Raw genomic sequence first — 26,865 nt, 5'->3', positions numbered from 1 at the left:
ATGCCTTTGTGGCACTGGACACACCTTTCAGGGTGATGCTGTGGGACATACTCTGTTTGTGTTTGGCGGCACCTGGTGGCATTAACGTGCTTGGTCCGTAGAAATACTCCTGCACTCTTTCATTCGCTTCATTACACACTTCAAGTACACAATGTTATTAGATCATCAGTAAGGTTGTGGAGCCTTGTAACATGTATCTTACCTGTCATTAGTTATGACTTTAATTTTAGTAACATGGAACTGGGTTTGAACTCTGGGTTTCTTAAACATAAATAAGTGTACATAGAACAGGATCATTTGTATTTTTATTGAGTCTTGATGAACAAATGTGGTGTGAAGTGTGGACGTTACTCTGTTATTCACACAGACACAAAACTATTCACGACTCAGATATCTTGATAAAATAAACATGTTACAATTTTATAAAAAGAATGTTAATGAAACTAGCCTGACTTAATTAGATTAATACTGCAACTGCTCCTCAGTGCATCAGAGTGCATTTACACACTCATGCTTGGTTGTGTGTCAGTCTGGTCCAAAATGTTATTTCACACAAAGTACGAAAACATATCAAATGACTATTTAACCGCTTATACCTCAAAGCCAATGATGTGCTGTAATGGGAATATTGTTTCTGATGTGATCCCACTGGTCACCACTAAGTTAAACCTGGTTATAGGGCAAAATAAGGTGATAGGTTACTTACTTTCCTTGAGATGTTTTATTTGACAAATCTTGGTCAACAAAGTTTTTTTTCTGCTTTTAACTGTACAAAAATTTTTTTTTACTTTTTTTTACTTGTGACTTCTGATTTCTGTCATCACTTTGGCAGAAAATACAACTAAAACAACATATTCATATAGAGTGCAGAACTTCATAAAATTCAGATGTATAAAATCCCATCAGAGTAGGCCCACAATGCCATTACCTGGAATGTTACGGTATGACTGAAATGGTAAGATATACCTGGAGATTAGAGTCTACTACGCAGTCACGCAGGCCTCCCATTGGTCCCTTTGAGCAGATTCAAGCACAATGTTTCAGCTGTGCATCCTCAGTAGTGGTTGCATGTACGGGGAGGTGGGGCGAGTGTCCCTGCAGTGCTGAGCACAGCCACTAGGTGGTGCTCACTGGGGTGGAGCAGCCCTGCTTTTCCTCTCCTGCCAGTCTTTCTCTCTCAGATTCAGCTCTGCTTCAGTGAAGGCGGCAGGGCCCCAGTTAGTGATCTTCTGTGGGACCTTTGACCCTGAAAACACAAACGTGCGCGCATGCACACACACACACACACACACACACACACACACACACACACACAATAAAAGTAAGGATGTCTGAACATTCCAATACCACATGTAGATGATGATAAACACACATGGAAGAAGAAATATGAAAGATGATGAACATGGACAGAAGAAGAACATTTATGAGAATTACGGAGTTGTGTGGTAAGCATTGGGTAGAGTTGAGTGTGCATGATTACTGGGCTTTATGAGATGTGTGAGTATGTGTGATTACCAGGCTGTAAGAGACGTATGAGTGTGTGTGATTACCAGGTTGTATGAGATGTGTGAGTGTGTGTGATTAGTGTGCTTTATGAGACGTGTGAGTGTGTGATTACCAGGCTGTATGAGATGTGTGAGTGTGTGTGATTACTGGGCTGTATGAGATGTGTGTGTGATTACCGGGCTGTATGAGATGTGTGAGTGTGTGTGATTACCAGGCTGTATGAGATGTGTGAGTGTGTGTGATTACCAGGCTGTATGAGATGTGTGAGTGTGTGTGATTAGTGGGCTTTATGAGATGTGTAAGTGTGTGTGATTACCAGGCTGTATGATATGTGTGAGTGTGTGTGATTACCAGGCTGTATGAGATGGTAATCTGTGAGTGTGTGTGATTACTGGGCTGTATGAGATGTATGAGATGTGTGAGTGTGTGTGATTACTGGGCTGTATAAGATGTGTGAGTGTGTGTGATTAGTGTGCTTTGTGAGATGTGTGATTACCAGGCTGTATGAGATGTGTGAGTGTGTGTGATTAGTGGGCTGTATGAGATGTGTGAGTGTGTGATTACCAGGCTGTATGAGATGTGTGAGTGTGTGTGATTACTGGGCTGTATGAGATGTGTGAGTGTGTGTGATTACCGGGCTGTATGAGAAGTGTGAGTGTGTGTGATTACCAGGCTGTATGAGATGTGTGAGTGTGTGTGATTACCAGGCTGTATGAGATGTGTGAGTGTGTGTGATTAGTGGGCTTTATGAGATGTGTAAGTGTGTGTGATTACCAGGCTGTATGAGATGGTAATCTGTGAGTGTGTGTGATTACTGGGCTGTATGAGATGTGTGAGTGTGTGATTACCAGGCTGTATGAGATGTGTGAGTGTGTGTGATTACTGGGCTGTATGAGATGTGTGAGTGTGTGTGATTACCAGGCTGTATGAGATGTGTGAGTGTGTGTGATTACCAGGCTGTATGAGATGTGTGAGTGTGTGTGATTAGTGGGCTTTATGAGATGTGTGTGTGTGATTACCAGGCTGTATGATATGTGTGAGTGTGTGTGATTACCAGGCTGTATGAGATGGTAATCTGTGAGTGTGTGTGATTACTGGGCTGTATGAGATGTATGAGATGTGTGAGTGTGTGTGATTACTGGGCTGTATGAGATGTGTGAGTGTGTGTGATTAGTGTGCTTTGTGAGATGTGTGATTACCAGGCTGTATGAGATGTGTGAGTGTGTGTGATTAGTGGGCTGTATGAGATGTGTGAGTGTGTGATTACCAGGCTGTATGAGATGTGTGAGTGTGTGTGATTACTGGGCTGTATGAGATGTGTGAGTGTGTGTGATTACCGGGCTGTATGAGAAGTGTGAGTGTGTGTGATTACCAGGCTGTATGAGATGTGTGAGTGTGTGTGATTACCAGGCTGTATGAGATGTGTGAGTGTGTGTGATTAGTGGGCTTTATGAGATGTGTGAGTGTGTGTGATTACCGGGCTGTATGAGATGTGTGAGTGTGTGTGATTACCAGGCTGTATGAGATGTGTGAGTGTGTGTGATTACCAGGCTGTATGAGATGGTAATCTGTGAGTGTGTGTGATTACTGGGCTGTATGAGATGTGTGAGTGTGTGATTACCAGGCTGTATGAGATGTGTGAGTGTGTGTGATTACTGGGCTGTATGAGATGTGTGAGTGTGTGTGATTACCGGGCTGTATGAGATGTGTGAGTGTGTGTGATTACCAGGCTGTATGAGATGTGTGAGTGTGTGTGATTAGTGGGCTTTATTAGATGTGTAAGTGTGTGTGATTACCGGGCTGTATGAGATGTGTGAGTGTGTGTGATTACCAGGCTGTATGAGATGGTAATCTATGAGTGTGTGTGATTACTGGGCTGTATGAGATGTATGAGATGTGTGAGTGTGTGTGATTACTGGGCTGTATGAGATGTGTGAGCGTGTGTGATTACCAGGCTGTATGAGATGGTAATCTGTGAGTGTGTGTGATTACCAGGCTGTATGAGATGTGTGAGTGTGTGATTACCAGGCTGTATGAGATGTGTGAGTGTGTGTGATTACTGGGCTGTATGAGATGTGTGAGTGTGTGTGTGAATAGTGGGCTGTATGAGATGTGTGAGTGTGTGTGTGATTAGTGGGCTGTATGAGAGGTGTGAGTATGTGTGATTACCAGGCTGTATGAGATGGTAATCTGTGAGTGTGTGTGATTACTGGGCTGTATGAGATGTGTGAGTGTGTGATTACCAGGCTGTATGAGATGTGTGAGTGTGTGTGATTACTGGGCTGTATGAGATGTGTGAGTGTGTGTGATTACCGGGCTGTATGAGAGGTGTGAGTGTGTGTGATTACCAGGCTGTATGAGATGTGTGAGTGTGTGTGATTACTGGGCTGTATGAGATGTGTGAGTGTGTGTGATTACCAGGCTGTATGAGATGTGTGAGTGTGTGTGATTACTGGGCTGTATGAGATGTGTGAGTGTGTGTGATTAGTGGGCTGTATGAGATGTGTGAGTGTGTGTGATTAGTGGGCTGTATGAGAGGTGTGAGTATGTGATTACCAGGCTGTATGAGACGTATGAGTCCTTCATGATGGGCCACCTTGTCCTTCCAGCTCTTTGTGTTATTGGCAGCATCCTCCAGTTTCTTCATAACTTCCTGTCCAGCAAGCAACATTGTCAGAAGAAACTACTATCAGAATGTACTGCTCATTCAAGCCACTAGAGGGAGTAAAAAACCAACTATGGCAGAAATCGTCTTGCTTCGAGTTACTAGTTATCTCCAGGTTTGGACTTCCAGTCCAACCAAGCAGAAGTTACACCTGCTTCCACTTGTTTAATTAACTGGCCTCAGTCCTCAAAACAACTGATCAGTTCTCCTCCTGCTAGTTGGGAGTGGAAACCTGCAGCCAAACGAGGCCTTTGTAGGAGAAAACTAGATGTTCCTCTATTACATTTTGGGAAATTCACAGTGTTACAGCAGCAAGAAACAGTAGTGCAATATATGCACAAGGGCATGTGAATATGCACGAGTGCGTGTAAATATGCACGAGTGGACGTGAATATGCACGGGTGCGTGCGCTACCTCGTACTGCTCCAGAGCCCCCTGCCTCTCAGCCTCCAGCCTCTGCAGCTGCTGTGCGGCCGCCTCCAGGGCGCTCTCCTTGGCCAAGCGCTCCCTCTCCAGCTCCTCCTTCTCCGCCTGCGTCTGCGTGATGGCCTGCTGCTGCTGCAGGTGCATCTGTTCTAGCTCCGCCCGCTTCGCTGACTCCTCCTCCAGGATCCTGAGACACGGGCAGAGAGAGAGAGAGAGAGAGTGAGAGAGAGAGAGAGAGAGAGAGAGAGAGAGAGAGAGGTGAGATGGCACCCTTGCACACAGAGGAGACGTGAGGGGTTGTGTCGTCAGACAGCAGACACATGCTGAGCCCCAGCGTTCTGGCAGTAAGCTCCTGATTTAGAGAGACAGTATACACTTGCACCTAACTCCTACACCACAGGCAATGAAATGCTACATGAATATAAATCAGACTCACTTCACTGTGTTTAGTCACATAGAAGGTGACTAAAATGCACTTCTAAATTTTTACGAAAGCATTTGCTAATATTTTCAGCAGAGAACAAGGAAGATTCACATAAAGTACATAAAGGTCTAGTGGCCAATAGATACAGGTATAGAGTATGTGCATACTGGCAGTTCAGTGTATGCAAGAAAAAAAACATTACAGCACTACTTTAGGGAATCTGTATGATTTTATATTAAATTATTTTCTTTAATTAGGATTCAATTACATTGTTTTTTTCTAGGTATATTTATTTTAATAATTATTTTATTTGTTAATTTGCATTTTTTGTATGGGAGAATTGCGTGTGCGTTGAAGTGCTGAGCTGTCAGTAGGTCAGCACAAAGGAAGGAACACATCAGGGCCCCTGTGGGTCAGACAGGGAAACGGAACTTCACCACAGCCCGGACTCACATCATGTGTCAGTCACATCACTACTGCCCCCGCCCACATCCAAAATGAGTTGTACACAGTTGTACACTGTCAACTACCACTGCCTTGCTCTGTGTGTGTGTGTGTGTGTGTGTGTGTGTGTGTGTGTGTGTGTGTGTGTGTGTGTGTGTGTGTGCACCTGGTCTGCAGTTTGCGCACGGTCTCCTCGTCCTGCCGCGCTTGCCTCTCGTCCTCTAGTGCCTCCTCCAGGCGGTGGTACATATCCTCCAGTTCCCGCACGCGCTGCAGGTACACCTCCAGCTCACTCGACTTCTGCGCCACCTGCTCCTCCATCTGCAGCCGTACCTGACACACACACACACATACACACACACACACACACACACACACACACACACACACACACACACACACACTCAAATCACTGTCTCTCAGGGTCTGGGATCTATGCGGTTTCCACCTTCCCGTTCCCTAGATGTCTGGTGTGAACCAAAGTGGTCAACCCTGTACCATAACCGCTCAGTCAGCTGGTTACACTGGCACTCTGCGATGGATTAGGAGGCAAGGTCTGGGTTTGAATGCCACCTCTCCAATCCGTTAAAGAACTGGGTGTTTGCTGCCACAAATGACCAGGCAGATGCTAAAGATAAGAGATTGTACAAGTCCTTGTGTCTCCATTAGTTAGACCGTTGTTTTTGGTCATTTTTAATCTGTACTGCAACACTCATTGGGTGAGATCTATGATTTTGCTGTACATCAGCTTTCATTTATCTTAGGTAATTCCATCTGTGTTCAGGGAACGATGTAGGAATCACAAGCCTGTACAAACACCCATGTCAAAACTTGATGAGTGGCTGTATTAGATCTAGCGCCAGAGAGCTATCAAAGGCATGTCTGCAGATTGGTGTGGATGACCAAAGCTTCAGTAAACCATGCCATTATCATATTATGAGACCTTCTTAATAAATGATTAAAAGACACAATGTTTTGACAAAATTACTGAGAAATTAAACTCCACTGTTGAGTTTAGCAATAAATACCAAAGTCAGTGGATGGCATTTCAGCAAGACATGCAGAACAAGAACTGTGTGTTCAGGGTCAGGGTTGAGGTCAGGGTCAGGAAGTGTCACCTGTCTTGCTGACCAGAACAACACTCAGTGTGCACGTCGCTTCCTGGAGATGAGACTAAAGGTGTGAGAAACCAGAACAAGCAGGAACCTCAAAACAACTTCATTGCAAAGCTGACAAAGCACCGGTAGCCTCCTCAGGCCTGGGGTGTCCATGCACGGCACACTAACCTCCCACCCCTATTTATATTAGAATTACTTACATGCTGTGAACGAGACAGAGCTGTCTCTAATCACATCTATTTGTCTGTGTGCACTTCCCCAATACAGGGAATACAACGAAACACAGAAGTTCTGAACTTCCTAAAAGATATGAATTAGTGCCGGGCTAGTATGCATTAAAATAGTGTCACTGGTGAAGATGCGTTGACACAGTGATGGTACTGTGACCACAGACCCATAATGAAACACTGTTTTATGGGAGCTTTCCACTGACAAAGCAAATCTAAACTAGTGTTGAGTGAGACAGGATGACGTGGTGCACCAAGGAAAAACACCAAAGAAGAGACGGATATAAATACACCAGCTGCATTCTCCAGGGAGACCAGTAGCATGAGAGTATGCAAATGAGCACGTACCATTCTCTCTTTCTCCATTTCGGCTCTGTAAAGATCCTCCAGCTCGTTCTGGGTTTGTAGACGACGACGTTCCTCCTCCACCGCGCTGGCTGCTGCTTCCTCGAGTTTCTGAGCAACAGTGACAGGAGAATCAGACCACCACACTCAACATCACCCCTCTGTGCAACTGTACAGGTGAATCAGACCACCACGCTCAACTTCACCCCTCTGTGCAACTGTACAGGAGAATCAGACCACCACGCTCAACTTCACCCCTCTGTGCAACTGTACAGGTGAATCAGACCACCACGCTCAACTTCACCCCTCTGTGCAACTGTACAGGAGAATCAGACCACCACGCTCAACTTCACCCCTCTGTGCAACTGTACAGGAGAATCAGACCACCACGCTCAACTTCGCTCCTCTGTGCAACTGTACAGGAGAATCAGACCACCATGCTCAACTTCACCCCTCTGTGCAACTGTACAGGAGAATCAGACCACCACGCTCAACTTCGCTCCTCTGTGCAACTGTACAGGAGAATCAGACCACCACGCTCAACTTCGCTCCTCTGTGCAACTGTACAGGAGAATCAGACCACCACGCTCAACTTCGCCCCTCTGTGCAACTGTACAGGAGAATCAGACCACCACGCTCAACTTCGCCCCTCTGTGCAACTGTACAGGAGAATCAGACCACCACGCTCAACTTCGCTCCTCTGTGCAACTGTACAGGAGAATCAGACCACCACGCTCAACTTCACAGGTCCATTGACCTATGAGTACACTAAAATAAGATGGCAGTACAGTGACTGGCATCACTAAATAAATACACTGTAGGGAACTGGGTGCATCATCTTAAGAAAGGCCTTAAGAACGTTAGCAATTCAGGAAGGAAATGAGAAGGAAACAATGACATTCACCCAGCACACAACACGGTAGTAACGGCCATTTACCCAGCACACAATACAGGAGTTACAGCCATTTATCCAGCACACAACACAAAAGTTACAGCCATTTACCCAGTACACAACACAGCAATACTAGCCATTTACCCAGCACACAACACAGCAGTTACAGCCATTTACCCAGTACACAACACAGCAGTTACAGCCATTTACCCAGCACACAACACAGCAGTAATGGCCATTTACCCAGCACACAACACAGCAGTTACAGCCATTTACACAGCACACAACACAGCAGTTACAGCCATTTACACAGCACACAACACAGCAGTAATGGCCATTTACCCAGCACACAACACAGCAATACCAGCCATTTACCCAGCACACAACACAGCAGTAACGGCCATTTACCCAGCACACAACACAGCAATACCAGCCATTTACCCAGCACAACACAGCAGTTACCAGTATTTAATGGTGAGCTTGGCTAGCCCTAAAACCCAACCATTGTTCCTAGTAAACCAGTACAAGAACCTTTTCAGCTGTGTAGCATTCTGCTTCTCTGGAGAAATAAAAGACAACCACCATGCGCACAAAGCCTCTAGCACAGGGGTACTCAAATACGAACGTGGCGAACGTGGTGGGGTGGCGAACGTAAACTGTCGTCTGCTACCTGTTTGTTGTTGCCATAGAGGCAATCCCCAGCATCGTCTTGAGATCGCGGTGCGCGATTTCAAAATAAGAGCGGATAGCGCAATTGGAAAAACAAAAAACAAAAAAAAATACACTTTTCAAAACAGCTTTCGGGCCAGAAATAGATGGCCCGCGGGCCGCTATATGGGGGCTCTAGCAGCTCTCCACCAAAGATCACATCTACAGGGCACAAACAGACAACGTTGTAGACCATCATCACTCCATCAAGAACAACGCTTTTTCATAAATCAAAACCACATTCACTTCCCTCACTGACCACAGCAAAGTGTAACTTGTACAATAACCAGTGCTACAATCAGGAATGGCATCATTCATATCTTCGTATATATAATTAGTGGCAGTGTACGCATCATCAGTGCCATCGTAAACATCATCACTGCCAGTATACGCATCATCAGTGCCATCGTAAACATCATCACTGCCAGTATACGCACCATCAGTACCGTCGTAAACATAATCAATGCCAGTATACGCATCATCAGTGCCACTGTAAACATCATCACTGCCCGTATACGCATAATCAGTGCCATCGTAAACATCATCACTGCCAGTATACGCACCATCAGTACCGTCGTAAACATAATCAATGCCAGTATACGCATCATCAGTGCCACTGTAAACATCATCACTGCCAGTATACGCATCCTCAGTGCCGTCGTAAACATCATCACTGCCAGTATACGCATCTTCAGTGCCATCGTAAACATCATCACTGCCAGTATACACATCATCACTACCAGTATACACATCATCAGTGCCAGTATACTCATCATCAGTGCCGTCGTTAACATAATCAATGCCAGTATACGCATCATCAGTGCCATCGTACACATCATCAGTGCCATTATACACATCATCAGTGCCGTCGTAAACATAATCAATGCCAGTATACGCATCATCAGTGCTACCCAGTGCGCACGTCAGGGTGAGGACAGCGATGTGAGCCGTGTCCCCAGACCCACAGGCCAGAGAAAGACGTCTCAGGTGGAAGAGCGGTGACACAGGGCAGGTATTGTGCCCCAGCATGACTCTGCAGGGCAGGGGACGCTCCATTGTCGTGTTCCTGAGTGCAGAGCCACTGGGACAGGCACTGAAGTCCCGTCAGCAGCCTGCTCCCCATTCACACCACGACTCAGGCACACAGGCCTCAGACAATGGGAACTTGTTGTCATGGTGAGTCAAGAGATTGGTCCCACTTCACGCTGTGTGCAGAGCAGTGCTGCTGCGTTCTGCCAGCGTTGTGTTGTGTTTAAGGCTGTCCAGGAGCCAGCAGGCTTGGCACTGAGGAATCTGAGCTGGTACAGTGTTGTTTATATAGCACTACTGTCACAGCTGCACAGATCAACACTACGGCTTACTGTTCTGGGAACAACAGACCCAAGCCCACTTAACAACAACACAAAAAGAATTCTTCAGCATTAGCTCATATTTGATGCAGCTAAAATGGGGTGGCCACTTAAATAATCCCTAAATCATCGCACCCCCCAAAAGAAGATTGTATGAGGGACAGAGATACCACACCAACACACACAATTAAAACCATAACCTCTCCACCTCGCTAACAGAGCTAACTAGTGTCATCTAGACATCTGTAATAGAAAGTACTGATTTACTTAATCACAACTGAATAGCATGTAGGCTGCAGGTATGGGGCAACTTGCTATAAGGTGTTTGCTTTGACATGCATGTGGCCCAGTGACAGGTGTCCAGCAGAGCAGGTGTCCAGCAGGATGCTAAATAGGCGTGTGTTCAGGCATTCTGCCAAACACAAGACAGGGAGCTGAAATACTGGATTGCCTGGCCTAAAGTCCATGTCTGGCCACACTATGGCAAAAACACTGAACACTAAATTCTATATTAGGTTGAATCTGCAGCCCTTGTGCTCGAATCACTTAGCCTTGGCTTGCCTGCTGCTGTCTGTAAACTTCTGCTAGCTCATCAAACTCCATACTGATCTGAAAATGTAATCAAGATAATGAGAGCAGACCGGAAACACAGGTTAAGTGGGGTTAAGAGAGGTAGTGAAATAGACCCATCTCCCCAATACACACACCCACAGACACTCTCACAGTCTCTCACGTGCACACACACATGCAGACACACTCAGTCTCTTGCGCACACACACACACACACACACACATACACACACACATACACACACACATTACTAAAGACACACATATACCCACAAACATACACACACACACCAATGTAATACACATCTATCCTGAGGGGGTGAAACCACTCTTAGCATAACCTGACACTTGATTGGTCTCATGAATATCTCAACAGTCAGAGAATAAACTTTTGTTTAGGGGTTTCAGCTGACAACGTAACTAATGAATATGCCGAGTGGGACAATGGTGGAAGGTTTCTGAGAAATTTGCATTCATGAATTACAATTGGCCCCAAGATGAAACCCCAAAGAGTTTCTGTTGAAATATACATTCATGACTGATTAACATGGTCAACATGTTATAACACAGTGTTAACATAGGTCAACACTGCCTTTGGGAGGGTATATGCCTGCATTTGTACTATAAAGTACATTATACAAGTACTTTCGGTATTCAGGTACTTTATACATTGCTTTGTGTATTGAACAACAAAAATACACATTAATAAATTGATAATAACTGGTACAATTGTTTTTTAGGTATTAATTAAGTCTAGTGTTCACTGGAGGCTTGCTGGCTCTATCTGAATAAAGGGGTTGTGAGTGACTCTCACACCTTCCTCATGGCCTCCAGCTCACGCTGCTTGCTCTCGTTGGCGGTCTGGAGCTCTTTCATACGCAGCTCCAACTGCTCCTGCTCCGCCTGCTGCCTCTGCCTCTGCTCTCGCCTCTTCAGCTGGGCCTCGCGATGTGGCCCGGCCCGGCCCACCTTCAGCAGAGAGACGCACGTCTGGATGGCTGGGGGGGAATGAACATGAGACGGAGAGAAAGAACATGTGAACAAGCGTGAGAAAAAGAAATACAGAAAGCAAAAATGACAAAAATGTCAAAAAGTGAAAAATGAAAAAGGGAAAAGACAGAAAACGATTTAAACTTTAAAGATTTTATTATTTTCAGATAATCAAGCTGGCTGTATGTTATTTTATACTGAAAGTATAATGCAACATGAACAGAGATGCCCTGTGCGTCAGACTAAAACATGATGCCTTTTCCTACCTTGAATCCACTCCTGCTTCTTCTTTTTATCCGAGGCGCTGATCTCATAACTTTTGTCTGAACATTTTATGTAGAAGAGACACTTCTTCCCATCCTTGTCCGGTAACGACTGCAGAAGTGAGTTGGGTGATTCATCAGCACAGCATCACGCAGGAAAAGGAAGCACACTGATTAAATTACTGCATGTGTTACTACATAACAATACAGGTGTTAAACCAAACGAACCAGGATGAACCAAGCTGGGCTCCATGTTATTTACATAGTTCCTTATGGTTCATTGTGGGTTCAGATTGTAAAAAAGGAAAAAAATCTGTGATGCAATGACCTGTAATAAGAATGACTGGTCAGATAAACAGGTCAAATAATCTTACTTCAAGGTTATAAATATGTCTTTGAATTAGGGGTAGCAGTTAGGATTAAGTTTAGGTTGCAATTAAATGTAGAGTCATAAATTGGATACAGGGTCTAAAACCTCCAAATATCACCAGGGCATCTAAATCCTGTGAACCGAAACCTCAGGCTACGTCATTGCACGATGCAACCCAGGAGGCATATAGAAACGTGTGCCTTGCCTCCACACAGCAGTTCCCATCCAGATGTATATCTCCTTTTTTCTCTGCCAGGTCTTCACCCACATAGTAGGATATCAGGCTAGGCTGGAGCACGAACCACCTCTCTGTCCAGTTCTTACGCTTGTGGCCCTTTTTCATCATATAGCCCTAAAAATAGAACAAGCATTACTAAACCACCCATGCGTTTCTCTTCGAAAGTCATTGGTCAACTGCGGGGACTTCATTTCAAGTGCAACTCTCAGTTCTGTTTTCTGTGCATGGTAGTACATCCGGCACCAAGCAGTTCCCACTCGGACTCAAGCCCACAGCAGAGATCACCGCTGCCATCAGTAACCTCCACTGATGCGATCTGCCTTTCCAGAACATGGATTGTCACAGTCACCCAGCAGTCAGTGTACATTCTGCAGAGAGGTCACTACCTAGCCAGGACATCACCTGCCTGATCCAAACATATACAAGCTGACCAGGCATTTTAGCACAGACATACCATGATTAATAATAATACAGAGGAACTATTCTGGCACATATTCTCTGGGAACAGTTTGTGAGTCCAGGTATTGCCATCCTGTTTCCATCCATATGAAATTCTAAAATTTGTCACCAGTAGAACGCGGGTAAAAGTTAAGGCAAAATAGACACAAATAAAATAACACACACTGAATTCACAAGAAAGATCCAATGTTGAAAATAGACTGACAGCAATTGTAACAATTGTCTTGGCCCTTAAACACGCTGATAAAAGCTTAAGGGCCAAAATGTTCATGTTATATTCTAGAGTTCATATGCGTATAATAAATTATAAACATATTTGTATAATACGAGTGCTGTATCACTATTTTCAACATTCACCTTCTGCGTGATTTTCTTGGCTTCGGTTAGCTTGAAGAAACTTCCGAATGGCACCACCCACCATGCCAAACTCAATTAAGCACAAACCAAACAGCTTCAACAAAACGACGCCCGTCTCGTCCTCAGAGAGAGGCGTGCGGCCATCGCCATCACGGCTCCTCTTTACACACGGACTTGGAGAGAAGGCCATGAACCATCATCGTGGCAGCCGGCACCTGCTTGAGCACGTCCAGAATGAGCTCCTGGAAGACCTCGCTGATGCCCATGGAGAGCGTGTGGCGTTCCATTCCCTTGCTGAAGTGGCCCGTGCCCACCAGCTCGATCAGCTCCCACGCTGTCAGACACTGCTGCCCACCGCTCAGCTGAGCCCTGTAGTCCTCAAACTTCTCCTCGACCCAGCTGCCTCCCATCGCCTCTGTGAGCTTGCGCAGGAAGTACTCTATCTGAGGAACAAAAGAAGGAGGCCTGGTCACCACACCAGCATGCCAGCCCAGGCATTGAGACAGTGTTACGCTGTAGGCCAAGGTAGATACAGTGTTACACTGTAGGCCAAGGTAGATACGGTGTTACACTGTAGGCCAAGGTAGATACGGTGTTACACTGTAGGCCAAGGTAGATACAGTGTTACACTGTAGGCCAAGGTAGATACGGTGTTACACTGTAGGCCAAGGTAGATACAGTGTTACACTGTAGGCCAAGGTAGATACAGTTTTACACTGTAGGCCAAGGTAGATACAGTTTTACACTGTAGGCCAAGGTTTTGCACAATAACTGTTCAGTTCTAAATAAGTAGTAGCCAACAGTGCCAATTGTGATTTTCACCCCAATTGGAATGAGTCCTCCTCATTTACTGCAGTAGGGGTTAAGGGCCTGGCTCAAGGGCACTTCAGTCATGGCCTAGGGATCAAACCCATGACCCTTACAAGACCGGCTCCCTAACCAGCAGCCCATGACTGCTCCACATATAATAATATGACCGTTGAGAAGAGTTCACTGTGAGAGGAACATGTGTGTTCAGTGTTGTACATATAACCCTGAAGAGATCAGAAGTAACGTAGAGAATGAGCTCAGTCCATCACACCTAATTCCTCCCTAACTGAAAAACAGTTACTGATCTGAAAACAGTCAGGGTACATTCTGCAGAGTATTACAGGAAGACACTTAGTTCCTTTTATCAGCAAACTGTTGAGGAATATAACAGAGTGCCATACTATATAAGATTACCAGATAATGCAGTGTAAATCCTTTTTAATAAGTGGATATCAACAACTCTGCATCCAAACATACCGGTTTTTCACCCTCTTAGGATATCAAGTGCAGTTTTTGTTTGTTTTGTTTTTTATTATATTCAATGGCCTTCCCAAAAAAAAAGAGAAGAAATTCCCACAAATCACGTGCGTGCCATGTCATACCTCCTCTGTAACTATGATTAAGGGGTACCGTTCCTCTGACAGGAAGTTGAAGATACACCAGATCTTAAAGGCATCTTCATCAGAGATGAGCAGGTGATTTCGGTTGAGGTTTTTCCTGGCACACAGTGTCCAGCACATCCTGTTGAAGTCCATTCGATCAAAGTTGTCTTGGACCTGCAGAGAGGGAGGATTTTTGGATTTTAATCTAATTATTTTTATACATTAAAATTAACTGCACTTCCTGAAGGTTTATCACAAAGACCAGACGTGGGAAGGGGGTTAGTACAAACAGTGAAAACATTCTCTTTCGGAAGCTAACCAGTGTTCCCAGGGATACCCGTGGAACGCTTATACTAAAGACTAATGGATACTTTCCAGGGCCTAACTCACTGGACCCTCTGCTGGGAACCTGTTCAGTATTACATCCCTCTTACAAACATCCACCACAAATAATACACTCTGTCAATTACAGAGCTACAAAATGTTATTTACCACAGAGAGCATTTGTGTTTACAATCCCGCCAGAGCTAAAGACTGCATAAAAGACTATTTTGTCATAACACAATCTGTTCAAAAGTTGCCATAAAAGTAGAAATGTTGAAGCGGTTGTGTATTAATGACAAGCTATTAGGATCGTGCATCAGAACTAGCAGAGAGGTTGAAAAGCGTCATTTTTGCAGTATACTTTCACAACAGCAAAAGTAAACAAACCATCTGAGACTTGAACATCAAAGGTTCAAAATGTGAATCGGCCTAGAGATACTTTAATTCAGTCCTGACCAACAGCAATCTTACCCTCATCCCACTTTTCCTCTCAGGAGGTGCTGTTTAGGTGTACAAAAACCCAAACCCAATGATGACAGACCTGTAACACACTGGGTGTATGGCTCCTAGAGTCGGGGGCTTCTACCGCAGATGGGGCAGTAAGGATCTCCTGCGGTCTCCCAGCATCACCAGCCCATGTGAGGACCATTGCCACAGTAGTATTAACACTGATGAGCACTTGCTCCAGTTGATTAGGTATTAGGCACAGTTTGTCTGTTTGTTTGGTTGGAGGGTTTTGTTTTGCTTGTGAAGATTGGTCAAACACAGCAATGTAGTTGGTGTTTTGTTTTTTTGTGTCAGTGTCACTGCTGGATTGGAAGAGTGGTCTACCACACAAATGTATCTAACAGTCAGTGTTCCTGTGGTCAAAAGCAGAAGGTCAAAGGTTGTGTTGCTCAGAAAAACAAGCTGAAATGCATGATGTGGTGCTAGAGGGCCCACTGGTGGTGAGGAGGATTACACTCGTGCAGAACAAGCAACCGCACTTCTCATCCCAATGTCAGGACAGTGTGAGTCAAGCATGTCCTTGGAGTTCACAAGAAACACACAGAGAGAAATCTACGAAGAGTCAAAACAGTGGACATTAATGCAATCATGACAGAACAGTCTAGTGCTGTTTTTATATTTGGTCGAGACCACCTTAACAGTGAAGATAATACTGTTGAGACAACCAGTGAAATGTCTCTTCAACATAATCCACCGATGCCCAGCTGCATGTGAGGGGGACCTTGTTTTGAAAGAGTAGCTCTTTTTTACGAATGTGTGCATCAGTTTTCATCACACACAGGCTACACTCCCACATAAACTACTCTCTCGCTCTCTCTCACACACACGCACACACACACACACACACACACACACACACACACACACACACACACACACACACACACACACCTCCCATCTCGCCTTGTGCAATGAAGGGCCACACAATAGATGCCTTGTAGCGGCTGAGCAGCCATTGATGCTGCTGAGCTCCAGAGAGAACTGGTCATTTGCATTCCGAGGAGCCCAGAGCAAGACATTTCTAAACAGGCCTTATCTCTGCTTCTGGCCATGCACAGCTCTGACACAGGCAAACATAAACTGACACAGCTCTGACACAGGCTAACCCAAACTAACACAGGTCTGAGACAGGATAACACAAACTGTCACAGCTCTGACACAGGCTAACTCAAACTGAAACAGCTCTGACACAGGCTAACTCAAACTGACACAGGATAACACAAACTGACACAGCACTGACACAGGCTAACCCAAACTGACACAGCTCTAACACAGGTTAACACAAAGTGACACAGCTCTGACACAGGTTATCCTAGACCTACACAGCTCAGAGCGGTGATTGTGTTAGCCTGTATCTGACACAGGTTATCCTAGACCTACACAGATCTTACACAGGCTATCCCAAATTGACACAGTTCTGACACGGGCTAATCCAAACCTACATAGCTATGAAACAGATTCCACCAGACCAACCACAGCTTCAGCAGGCTCCCACAGATGTAACCATTGCTGACACAGGCTCACCCAGTCTTACAAAAGGTGTAGCAAACTCTTTTTGTTAACAGTAAAGCAAAAATATACAATACTTTGCCACATTTTGGCTAGACAATAAACATACAGTAAAACTACAGAAACTATGTTGTACAAAATATTAACTGTTACATTTTTAATTATATAGTTTTATTCAAATTATGTATTATTTATAAATTGTAAGCATTATAACAAATTACAGATTTACATATGGTATAAATTACTACAGATGATTATATATGATACACATTGGAGAACTGCTATAAAAGTGGTCACTGATGTATAGCGTGTAAAAGCAAATAGGTCACAGCCTGCCCACCGCAGCACACGGAACAAGTGTGTGAATGTTCATGGCTTCAGGAGGGCTGCTCTATTTTGGTCAGGCGTTGCTATAGTGGCCTGTGCTCTTTGTTCCCTGTCTGACATCACTGCACTTCATTAACAATGCATTCCAGGATTCGCCCGAGCTAGGCTGGCGGAAGAATTGACTCCCAGCCACATTTTACAGAAATGAACCAAAAAAAAAAACAACACACAGACGTCCAGAGGTCCAGACTAGGAACGTCTCTTTAACAGAAAACATTTTAGAATCGCCACAAATGTAGCAGATCAAACTTTCAATAATCAAGCAAAGGACAAGCAAACTGACTATTCATGGAGTTTGTGCCTAGACATGTTACAGTGGTGTAAAGCTGGGTAGGGGACAGGAGTGAAGCGGTTTATTCGTTACACTCACTCAGCTGTGGCGTGCGGACCTAGGAGAAGCTTACTCAGGAAACAAGAAGAAACAAGACACACAAAAAGAGAAGAAGACAATACATACAAGAGAGAAAGAATGAATGGAAGAATGAAAAATATAAAAGCTGCAAAACAGACAGAGGAGAGAGAAAGAGACAGAGAAAAATGATAAAGTTGGTCAGTGAATGAGTCAGTACAATTCAAGTACAGATGCATTAGTCACACTTTACTGTGAACTACAGTTCTGGACTTTACATCCAGCAGATGTTCAAGAGAAGGGGGAAATGAATACTTCTAAATGGCAGAGTAATACCACTAAATTGGAGAGGAATACCTCTAAAGGAGAGAGGAGTACATCTAATGGGAAAGGGATACCTCTAAAAGGGATTGGAATACATCTAAAGGGCAGAGGAATAGACATCCCACCAGAAGTTACACACCATGCAATGTCCACTTGGTTCATAAACAGAACCCTGAATTACTGTCAATGTTCAGAGAGCAATATCATACTTAAAAACAGATACTGATTTTCAGGCATTGTAAATTCATGTTATCTGAAGGGAACTAAAAAGATATTGATATGGTCTGTAAACTCCGCTGTGTGCTGTGATATGATGAAATGAATTTTTCATGGAGACAGCCAAAAAGCCCAAACCCCTGGTGTGTGGTATGTTGAGCAATGTCTCTTCCTTAATCTGTTTCCTCTTGCAAATACAATCTCATGGTACCTTTTAAATGATGTTTATAACAGCATTCCCTTACAACAACCAAAACGTTAGGGTTCAAAACCAGAACCACAAAGTTTCATGCCTGCCACTACTCTGACAAACGAAACACTTAATCACAAGGAAGGATTACAAGAAAATGCAGCACAAGACCAGCAAGCTTAACAAACTACCAAGTAATCAAAATGAAAAAAATGACTATTCATGACATCACAGCAAAAGAACCTTGATGAACACATTCCAAACGCAGATAGCAAAAACAGACTGCGTAATTGCATAAAGTTCATTGTTATCACAATAATGGCCTTCGCAATAATACCGCAGTTTGCAAAAGCCCAAATTCTTTTGTGGGTATGTGTTGTAAGCCTCCACACCAATCTGTGTGTGTATATGTGTGTGTGCTGTGAGCATCCACACCAATCTTTTATGATTCAGACAACTGCTTTGAGATGATTAACAGCATCCAAATGAATAGTGGTCAGAATGATCTTCTCCCCAGTCGCATTGAGGGTGCACCGTTGTGTTCTATACATACTGCAGAGGGTTATAACAAACTGCAATATATAACAATATAATTATAATACTTGTATCCAATTGGTGAAGTTCTACATTGTTGTACCTTTTGAGAATTATATAGGCACTGGTATATCCACAGATATTGTCACAAGTACAGTGACAGGCTTAACCACTAAGCCCAAATATCTCACCTTGTCGAGGATGAACTTGTTCAGGTAGGGCATGTATCCCTGGTTAGAGACGGGTCCCTCGTCATCATCTTTGAAGTGCTCTTCCAGGGCCACTGGATCGTGAGGAATCTTCATCACTGTGCACAGGCTATGGGAAAGCACCTGGAACCAGCCATGCGTATTTGCTTCTGACAAATGTTCAGTTTAGGAGCACACGTATCGCCCCTTGCATATACTTTATGGTTCTGCTTCACATGCACTGCGTTAGCAGCATTACGGACAGAGATCTTCGCGCTGTGGAACATCTGGATACGGGCCGTCCGTTAAAACATCTAGGTCGATGAATTGGCTTCCTCGTCAATAAACAGAACTTGTGCAGTTCCTGGTGCTTGAGGCCAATATACTCGACACGATTCTACTACTTTCATCAAACTTTACGTTCAAACACAAGAAACAAACAATACTAAAATGGCTTCAAAGTAAAAACAAACATAACCTTGGTATAACCTTTTGTTCTTTTATTGTCCTTATCGGGTCCAATTGGTCCTAGCGCAAAAAACTTGCCTAATTATATCGACACGAAACCGCTAACATCCTAAATAATACATTTCAACATATTTGCTGTGGTTTACGTCATCTTAAAAAACAAATAAACAAAAAGCTATACATACGTTAATAAAACACAATGCTTCCATAAAACAGTAACTTTGACTGAATGTTTTTCGTAAACTTAATAGGACTACAAAAATAACCATCTGTAGTGCACTGTAAGTTCTGCCGGAGCAACTTCTTGAACATAAAAAAACTAGAAAACCACGCTGTGGTTCTGAAAAGAGCATCTAACAGCACGCAACAACACAACACTGAGAACATCATCATACACAACTTAAAAATAGGCCGAAAGGCGAACTTGCAGTTTTGTGATGAACGGCGCTAAATATACGGTTATTTAAAGTGGGCTTTCGAAATGCTAGAAAACATTGGAGCCATAGACGGTAATACATGTTTTAAGTGCGTTTTTATCCTGTTGTGATAAGCGGTTAGAACTTTATAATCACTTCACATTATATCGCTTTACAAAGCATGCGGATAAGTCGCTCTTAGAAAACAATTACAAAACACGATACGTATATTCACATCAACAGATAACGCGAGGTGATCTTTTTGTAAGCAAGCCTGACCGTTTCTTTCGGATGGATCAGTCACAGGTCGTGAAATCATTTACTTTGACGTTGTTTTTTAATGTATTTCAAGGCTCAGAACAAAACATACCTTTAACTGAGACTTCGATACCTTCCCACTTTTATCCACATCCAGAGCAGTGAAAGCATGCCATATCGCCTTCAAAAGTTCATCCCTTAACCCCATTTTGAGCTGCAGCGAGAACTGCTGGACGTCCTCGCGCTTCAGCGGAGGAAGGCTCGTGAGGACGGGGCGCCAGTCACGTGACGTTCTGCTGACTGTTGCAGCTCCGCGATGCGCGAGCGCACGAAAAACCCCACGAGCGCACTTAGCAGTTTTAGACGTGGAGTAAAGTGCGACAGCAGGACTTTTACACTACTTGATACAGTACATTAAAACGTGACACCGTGAAGTAACTGGAATTTATTAAAATAACATATTTACAAGGAAAACAATATCGCGTTGGACAGATTCACAGGATGAGAGAAAAAATAACAGTACCCTAGACGTTGCAGTAGTAGCAACTGAAAACAGATTACTTGTTAACGGATAAGAAGTCAAAGAACAAAACAGCGATTGTTTTAATGCTACAAACAGGCCGGAGACCTAAGAGTCAGACGCTTTTAAGGCATGTATTTTTGCTTCCAGTTTAAGCAATATTAAACGTTTTTTGTCCGAAGAATCTCTTCTTAATCTGCCCGTCTTAATCACGTGTTTACATGATCAAATCTGTATTTGTCTACGCAAATCTAGATAGCAAGTGTGCATAAACGGAGTCGAAAGGACATTTTTTGTTTGTTTGTTTGTTTTTTGGAGTGGGGGTGTATTTGTATAGCTAAAAGGGTCAATGATTCTGCTGAAAAAAATACCCATGTAAACGTTTAGGACAGTCTTCAAACCACAAATGGAAACAGACGAACACGAATAGCAGCAGGATTTCTGGCAAGCTCCCCGTTGCCTTCAAAGTGCTCAATTTAATGGCAATCCACGCATAGGCCTCAACCTTCATTGGTCAACATCAGGCATTTTTCACAGGCAGTAAGGTGCACAAGTCTTAGGTCTGAAACATTTAGAAAGTAGGACTTCGGATGGGTTCACGACCACCACCAGTCCCTCGACTGCAAGCAACTGTTGGAAACATCAGAAGTGCGGGGAGTGCAGCCCTCTCCCTACGGAACGTGGAGCAGAGATGAAGAAAAGCTACGTGGGATGTATGAACGTTCACTACCTTAGGAAATGACTATATACTGAAATATCCACAAAACAAGAGACCAGGCCAACCTCCAACACATCACCTGAGCATGCATAAAAAATGTCTATGCCCGTGTCTACACAAACAAGTGGATATGGTCTCCACCTCGTTTTTGTAGTAAAGGAAAAAAAAAGATTTTCTTTGATTAAAAACCAAACCAGTATAAGCACTAAAGGTTTCATGTCTGGCATCCATGATATAGCACCATTGTTGGGCCTGCAGGGAGATTATGTCTTTTCAGTTCAAGTTCGGTTCGCTTCAGTAAATAGTGAGACTGAGAGAGCGATTCATCTTTTTCCCAATGAGCCGTGGGTTTCTGGAGCCAGACTGGACTGTGGAGCGGGTCAGAACCCTGTCTGTGGACAGAACCCGCTCTTCTGCTGCTGCTTTGGCCATCTGTGCCTTTTTCAGCTCCCTGAGACAAAAGAAAAAACAAACGTACGGTCAGGATTTTCAGACAACACCAAAACATTTTGCACGTATTTCTCCTCCCCTAGCAACTATCCACTACAGATTAACACCAAATAAGAGACTGAATTATCTCTATTTTCCATTTAAACATTATTTTAAAAAAAGCAAAATAACACCATGACTTCATACATGTAAGCATAATGTACAAAGGATTCACAAGGAAATTAAGAGAAGAAGAAAAAGCAACACATTTGATGTCCAGGTGCTGTAATACGACCTGACCACCTGATCTATCTAATTAATGGTCCCAATAAACTGTCCAATCCTGGCAGAACAAATGGTACTTAGCAGCACTCAGTAACTCTTACTTCTGGAGCAGGGCATTCTTGAATCTCTCTGCGTTGAGTTCCACACGCAGCTGATCAGCACTCATTCTAGATGCGGTCAGGAGAACAGGGTGCCTGATGAGGTCAGAGGTCGAAGGTCGCCGTGTGTGGTCAGGGTGGATCATAAGCTACGAATTGAGAAAATGTTCACATTTTACAACACACGGACTGGTCAGACGTCTTTTATTCTACAGCACTGTCCACTTCTGCAAGAATTGTTGTGAAATGATTTTACCTTGAGCAAACTTAAGAATTCCTGTGAGAGCACTTGCGGGATATGAGGAAGTGTCCCCTGTCGGATTTTGTGCCATTTCTCCCCATTGCTAGGCAGCGGCTCAGCTCCCGAGGCGCTCACCACAGTCAGGGCAAGAGCGAATATGTCGGCCTTAGTCAGGTTACTGTAGTCCTGCAAGGACAAAGAGCACTTAGCAGACATGTCAAAGGGAACGACAGCAGTCCTAGCTGGACCGACACAAATCACAGGTGGCTTCATGTTATGCTTTACCTCCTGAAGAACTTCGTTAGCCAGGTATCTGCTGTCTCCCTCTTCGACCTGGGGATTGGTTACCCTGGTCACATGACCTAGATCACCTGAGGGGGGAGAGGAGGGTTGGGTTCAGGTTGTTGTTGTTGTTGTTTATGTGAAATAATTGCTTCTCTCTCCTGAAGTGTGTTTTTACCTATTTTATAAATCACACTACTGCTCGGTCCATCCTCTTCATCTTCGAATTCCTCAACACTCACTGCAGGTTTCCGTGAAATGAATATGTTACCTAGACAGAGAGAGCGAGAGTGATAAAGAAACAATACATTAAACACTGGGAAATTTTACCACTAACAGCAGCAAAGTCCTATACTAACTGACATTTATCTGAACAATATTCAGTTCAGTTTGCTTTATATAGCACTTTAAACACTTGTCTCAGCACACTTTTCAAGAATACTGGTCTACACCCCTAATGAGCAACAGAGACAAGAGAACCTCCCCTAACAGAAAAAAGAGCCTCCATTGGAAGGACCATACAAAAGAGCCCATCCTCTGGGTCGACATGGTGAAACAGTGTTCATGTACAAATAAACCATCATGAAAAATGACTGCGTGTTGGAGGTAAAAGAGCCTGAGGTGGAGGGGTGAGCCACAAACACAGGAGACACTCACTGGGCTTAATGTCCATATGCACAAGAGCTGTGGAGTGAATGTACTTGAGTCCACGAGAGACCTGCAGAAGCAGGTCCTTCAGTTCCAGCTCAGACAGAAAGTGCATGCGCCTGTAGTTCTCAGCGATGACGTCAGACAGCGTGCCACCATCACAGTACTCGTTCTGGATCAGCATGTGGTCGTCCTCAGCCCATGCAGAGTAATACCTCACCACATGGGGGTGCTGTCCAAGAACTGCGTGTGCATAGACCTCACGAAGTGCATTCTGCCTGTAGATGTAGAATTTAAGAATTCAAGTCAACCACACACTACAATACATTTATTCTATACCAATCGCGTAGCACCCTTTCATTACAGTGTCTAAGAAGCTGGACTGCTTTTGTCTCAGCAGAACATCTGTATGAATGACTGCACCATGTCTTGTGTCTTTCTGAAGGGACATGGGATGTCTTTTAAAGCAGACCTTCCTTCCACAGCTAAGGAGAAAATAAGGACGAGTTCACTGTTGTCACTTACTCATCGACAGAGCCTGCCAGTGGTTTCTTGGAACGCTTGATGGCGTAGATGCAGCCATCCAGTCTTTTAACGCATTTGAACACAGCGCCAAACTGCCCCGAACCAATTTTCTCCAGCTCATGAAACTCTGATGCATATCGCGACATCATGTTACTCTCCATCATAGTAATTCTCTGAGGGTGAGAAATTTCCAGTTACGATTGGTATTAAAACACTAGAACACCCCATGTTACCCAATTAGATGCATTCCTTGACACACATTTACACAGTTTACAATAAATGAAAATGAACAATGGGTGAAGGTGACTATACAGAAAACAAAACATCTAAAGCAATGTAACAAAACAAGTAGCTGACTAATGTGAAACATGCAAGATATTCACCTTTGAGGGTGGAATTATGTCCTCTTCAGTCTAATCTAACAAAACAATGAGCTGACTAATATTTGTGGTGTAAGGTGTTCACCTTTGAGGGTGGAATTATGTCCTCTTCAGTCTCTGCATCACTGGCCTCCATGTCTTCTCCACATGAACTGTGTTACCAGACAGTTAAAAGAAAAGAGTGAGAGTCATTTCACAAATAACATTAGAGCTCCACAGAGGACCAGTAGGCCAGCATACACTGGGATTTAATTCCTTGCCAGCACCAAAATGATTTAACTAACTCTAGTACATGTGTGTCAACTATGACATCTAAAACTAAAGAGTTTAGTTGCAAAGATAAAGCTAACGCTAAGGTGCCCCCCCAAAACCGACTTTTTGGATATTTGGACCAAAATCTTCATAAAGAAAAAATGAATGACTTACTCGTTCCAGTGAGAACGCTTCCTGTTGTTCCTCTGCTGTGCTGTTTGGACAACGATGGAGTCTGGAGTGAAGGGGTTAATGTTGACCAAAGGTGTTTGGTTTCGCCCCCCCTCCAGACCGGCCTTGCGTCTGGAATCCACATTCTTGAATAGAGCCACTCGTCTGCTTGTAGATGCTGAAGTCCTCGCTCTCGAAAGCAAGCTCTGCAAATTGAGCACAATTGCTGTAAACGGTAGTTCAAATTAAACGATCCTCTGTTAAATAAACGACTCGTGTTAACATTTATAAAGTATACATAATATCGTAGGCGGTCCACAAAATAAAAACTACAAGCAATAACTCAGAACCTCTAGTGAATCAATAGGATGATTCATCATATTTTGAAGACATTACGCAACTCTACGGTTAGCTCAGCGACTGGGTCACGGCATTGTAAACGTCCCACCTGAGGGAAAACAAACTGGCTGGGCTAACGTAGCCCTTTCCCCCCCGAGGCCGGTACGCAATGAAAAAGGTCAACTACAGAATGAATAAATGTGATTGTTAATTATCCATTTCACGTTTTCCAACGATTATACGAATCAACATAAAAAAAACGTTAAACTGACAGAAGCGTATATACACGCATTTTACATTTTTATCCAACAGTTTTCTTCGGAAAAAAAGAACGTTATTAGCCAATATAGTAATATTTGCATCTAATAATAAAGACATTTCCGCAAATATGCCGAAACAGGGTATAGAGAGCAGCACCGAGACGGACCTTAGGGGTGTGCGGGGTGTCGAAGAGGCGAAGCTTCCTGAAGGTCTTGTGGGGCGGCGTGTCGGGACAGTCGGGCGCCGGGGAGCTCGAGCCCTCCACGTCCTCGCGAGCGTCCGTCCTCTCCGGTGAACTGTCGTAAGCGCGAGGACTCTTCCGTGGCGAAGGGGAGCTTTTCGCGCAGTTTTTCTGTGGTTTCAGATGAGAAGGAGAACCAAATCCTTCCTCGTCCCACGACTCCTCGTCGTCGTCGTCCCGTGTCCGGTTGAGAGGGCTGCTGTTCACGTCCTCGCGTCTCTTGTCCGTGCTGCTTCGACGCGGACACACGGGCGAGTCCAGTTCCGTGAAGCCCGACTCAGCCCCGGTGCTGTTGTTCACGTCCTCGATACTGTCCTCTTCGCCGTCGCTGTTGGAAAACTGCAATTTCTGGCGAACCGGTCGGTGGCTTGGAGAAAGCTCAGTAAACTGTCTACAGCCGAAACTCATCTTGGCAAAAAAAATAACTCGCGTTCCTCCAGTCAGAGTCTCAAACGGGACGCAGACACGCTCCGTGAAGCGAGGCTAACGTTAACGATGCCCCCACCAATAGCCCAGTCGAACGGCTACTCAGGCACCAACAAGACACAACATGTCTTAGAGCACCGGCCGACGTTAGCCAGCTAACTAATATACGGAGTCCCGAGTGATTACGAGTCCCACTGCAGTCTTTAGGTTCTAAAACAAGTAGCCGACGGTTAACGTTGGCTAACGGACTAGCGCGCTAGCCCCTCGGCTAGCGTGGACACCGACCTCCCTCGGCAGTTGTAACTATTAGTTAGCTGAGCGAGTTTTCGTTTGTTGACTACCGACAACACTCCCCTTGGAAACTGTCAAATACCCCCACAACTAACTGAGACAGCGGCGTGGCTCTCCAGACCCGAACCGGTCACTAACGTTAGCTCGCTAGCGCAACTTAGCTGGTCAGTTAATCGCAACGTAGCCAACTAAAAGTGGACAAACCCAGAGGAGGAACAAAAATGGCTTCTGCTCCGCGTCTCAAGTCCCAGCCGAGTCAGCGACTAATAACCGACGACAAAAATCGGACCCTCCACGAAAAATGGCAAAACAAGGTATAACTCCT

At 44.3% G+C, this 26,865-nt stretch overlaps 2 protein-coding genes across 2 annotated transcripts; both read right to left on the bottom strand.

Annotated features, from left to right (window-relative positions):
* Nucleotides 1-288: 288 nt before the first annotated feature.
* On the bottom strand, nt 289-20,716 carry swap70b (switching B cell complex subunit SWAP70b). Its single transcript, XM_076984416.1, has 12 exons — nt 20,546-20,716; nt 19,295-19,435; nt 14,764-14,937; nt 13,567-13,794; nt 12,503-12,649; nt 11,931-12,039; nt 11,491-11,672; nt 7,159-7,266; nt 5,632-5,798; nt 4,586-4,784; nt 4,063-4,159; nt 289-1,246 (listed from the first exon to the last, which is right to left on the bottom strand). The coding sequence occupies exons 1-12, from the start codon at nt 20,639-20,641 to the stop codon at nt 1,128-1,130; spliced, it is 1,767 nt and encodes a 588-aa protein (XP_076840531.1). The 5' UTR covers nt 20,642-20,716; the 3' UTR covers nt 289-1,127.
* A 147-nt stretch (nt 20,717-20,863) lies between these two features.
* Nucleotides 20,864-26,231, bottom strand: wee1 (WEE1 G2 checkpoint kinase). The gene is made up of 10 exons (XM_076984400.1): nt 25,749-26,231; nt 24,986-25,188; nt 24,645-24,711; nt 24,180-24,352; nt 23,664-23,932; nt 23,185-23,277; nt 23,010-23,095; nt 22,740-22,910; nt 22,487-22,632; nt 20,864-22,122 (listed from the first exon to the last, which is right to left on the bottom strand). Exons 1-10 carry the CDS (start codon nt 26,229-26,231, stop codon nt 21,966-21,968), a joined length of 1,848 nt encoding a protein of 615 aa, XP_076840515.1. The 3' UTR covers nt 20,864-21,965.
* Nucleotides 26,232-26,865: the final 634 nt, after the last annotated feature.

The sequence above is a fragment of the Brachyhypopomus gauderio genome, chromosome 2 (genome assembly GCF_052324685.1).
Source record: "Brachyhypopomus gauderio isolate BG-103 chromosome 2, BGAUD_0.2, whole genome shotgun sequence".
NCBI lineage: Eukaryota > Metazoa > Chordata > Actinopteri > Gymnotiformes > Hypopomidae > Brachyhypopomus > Brachyhypopomus gauderio.
This window is presented reverse-complemented; position numbering and strand designations above follow the sequence as displayed.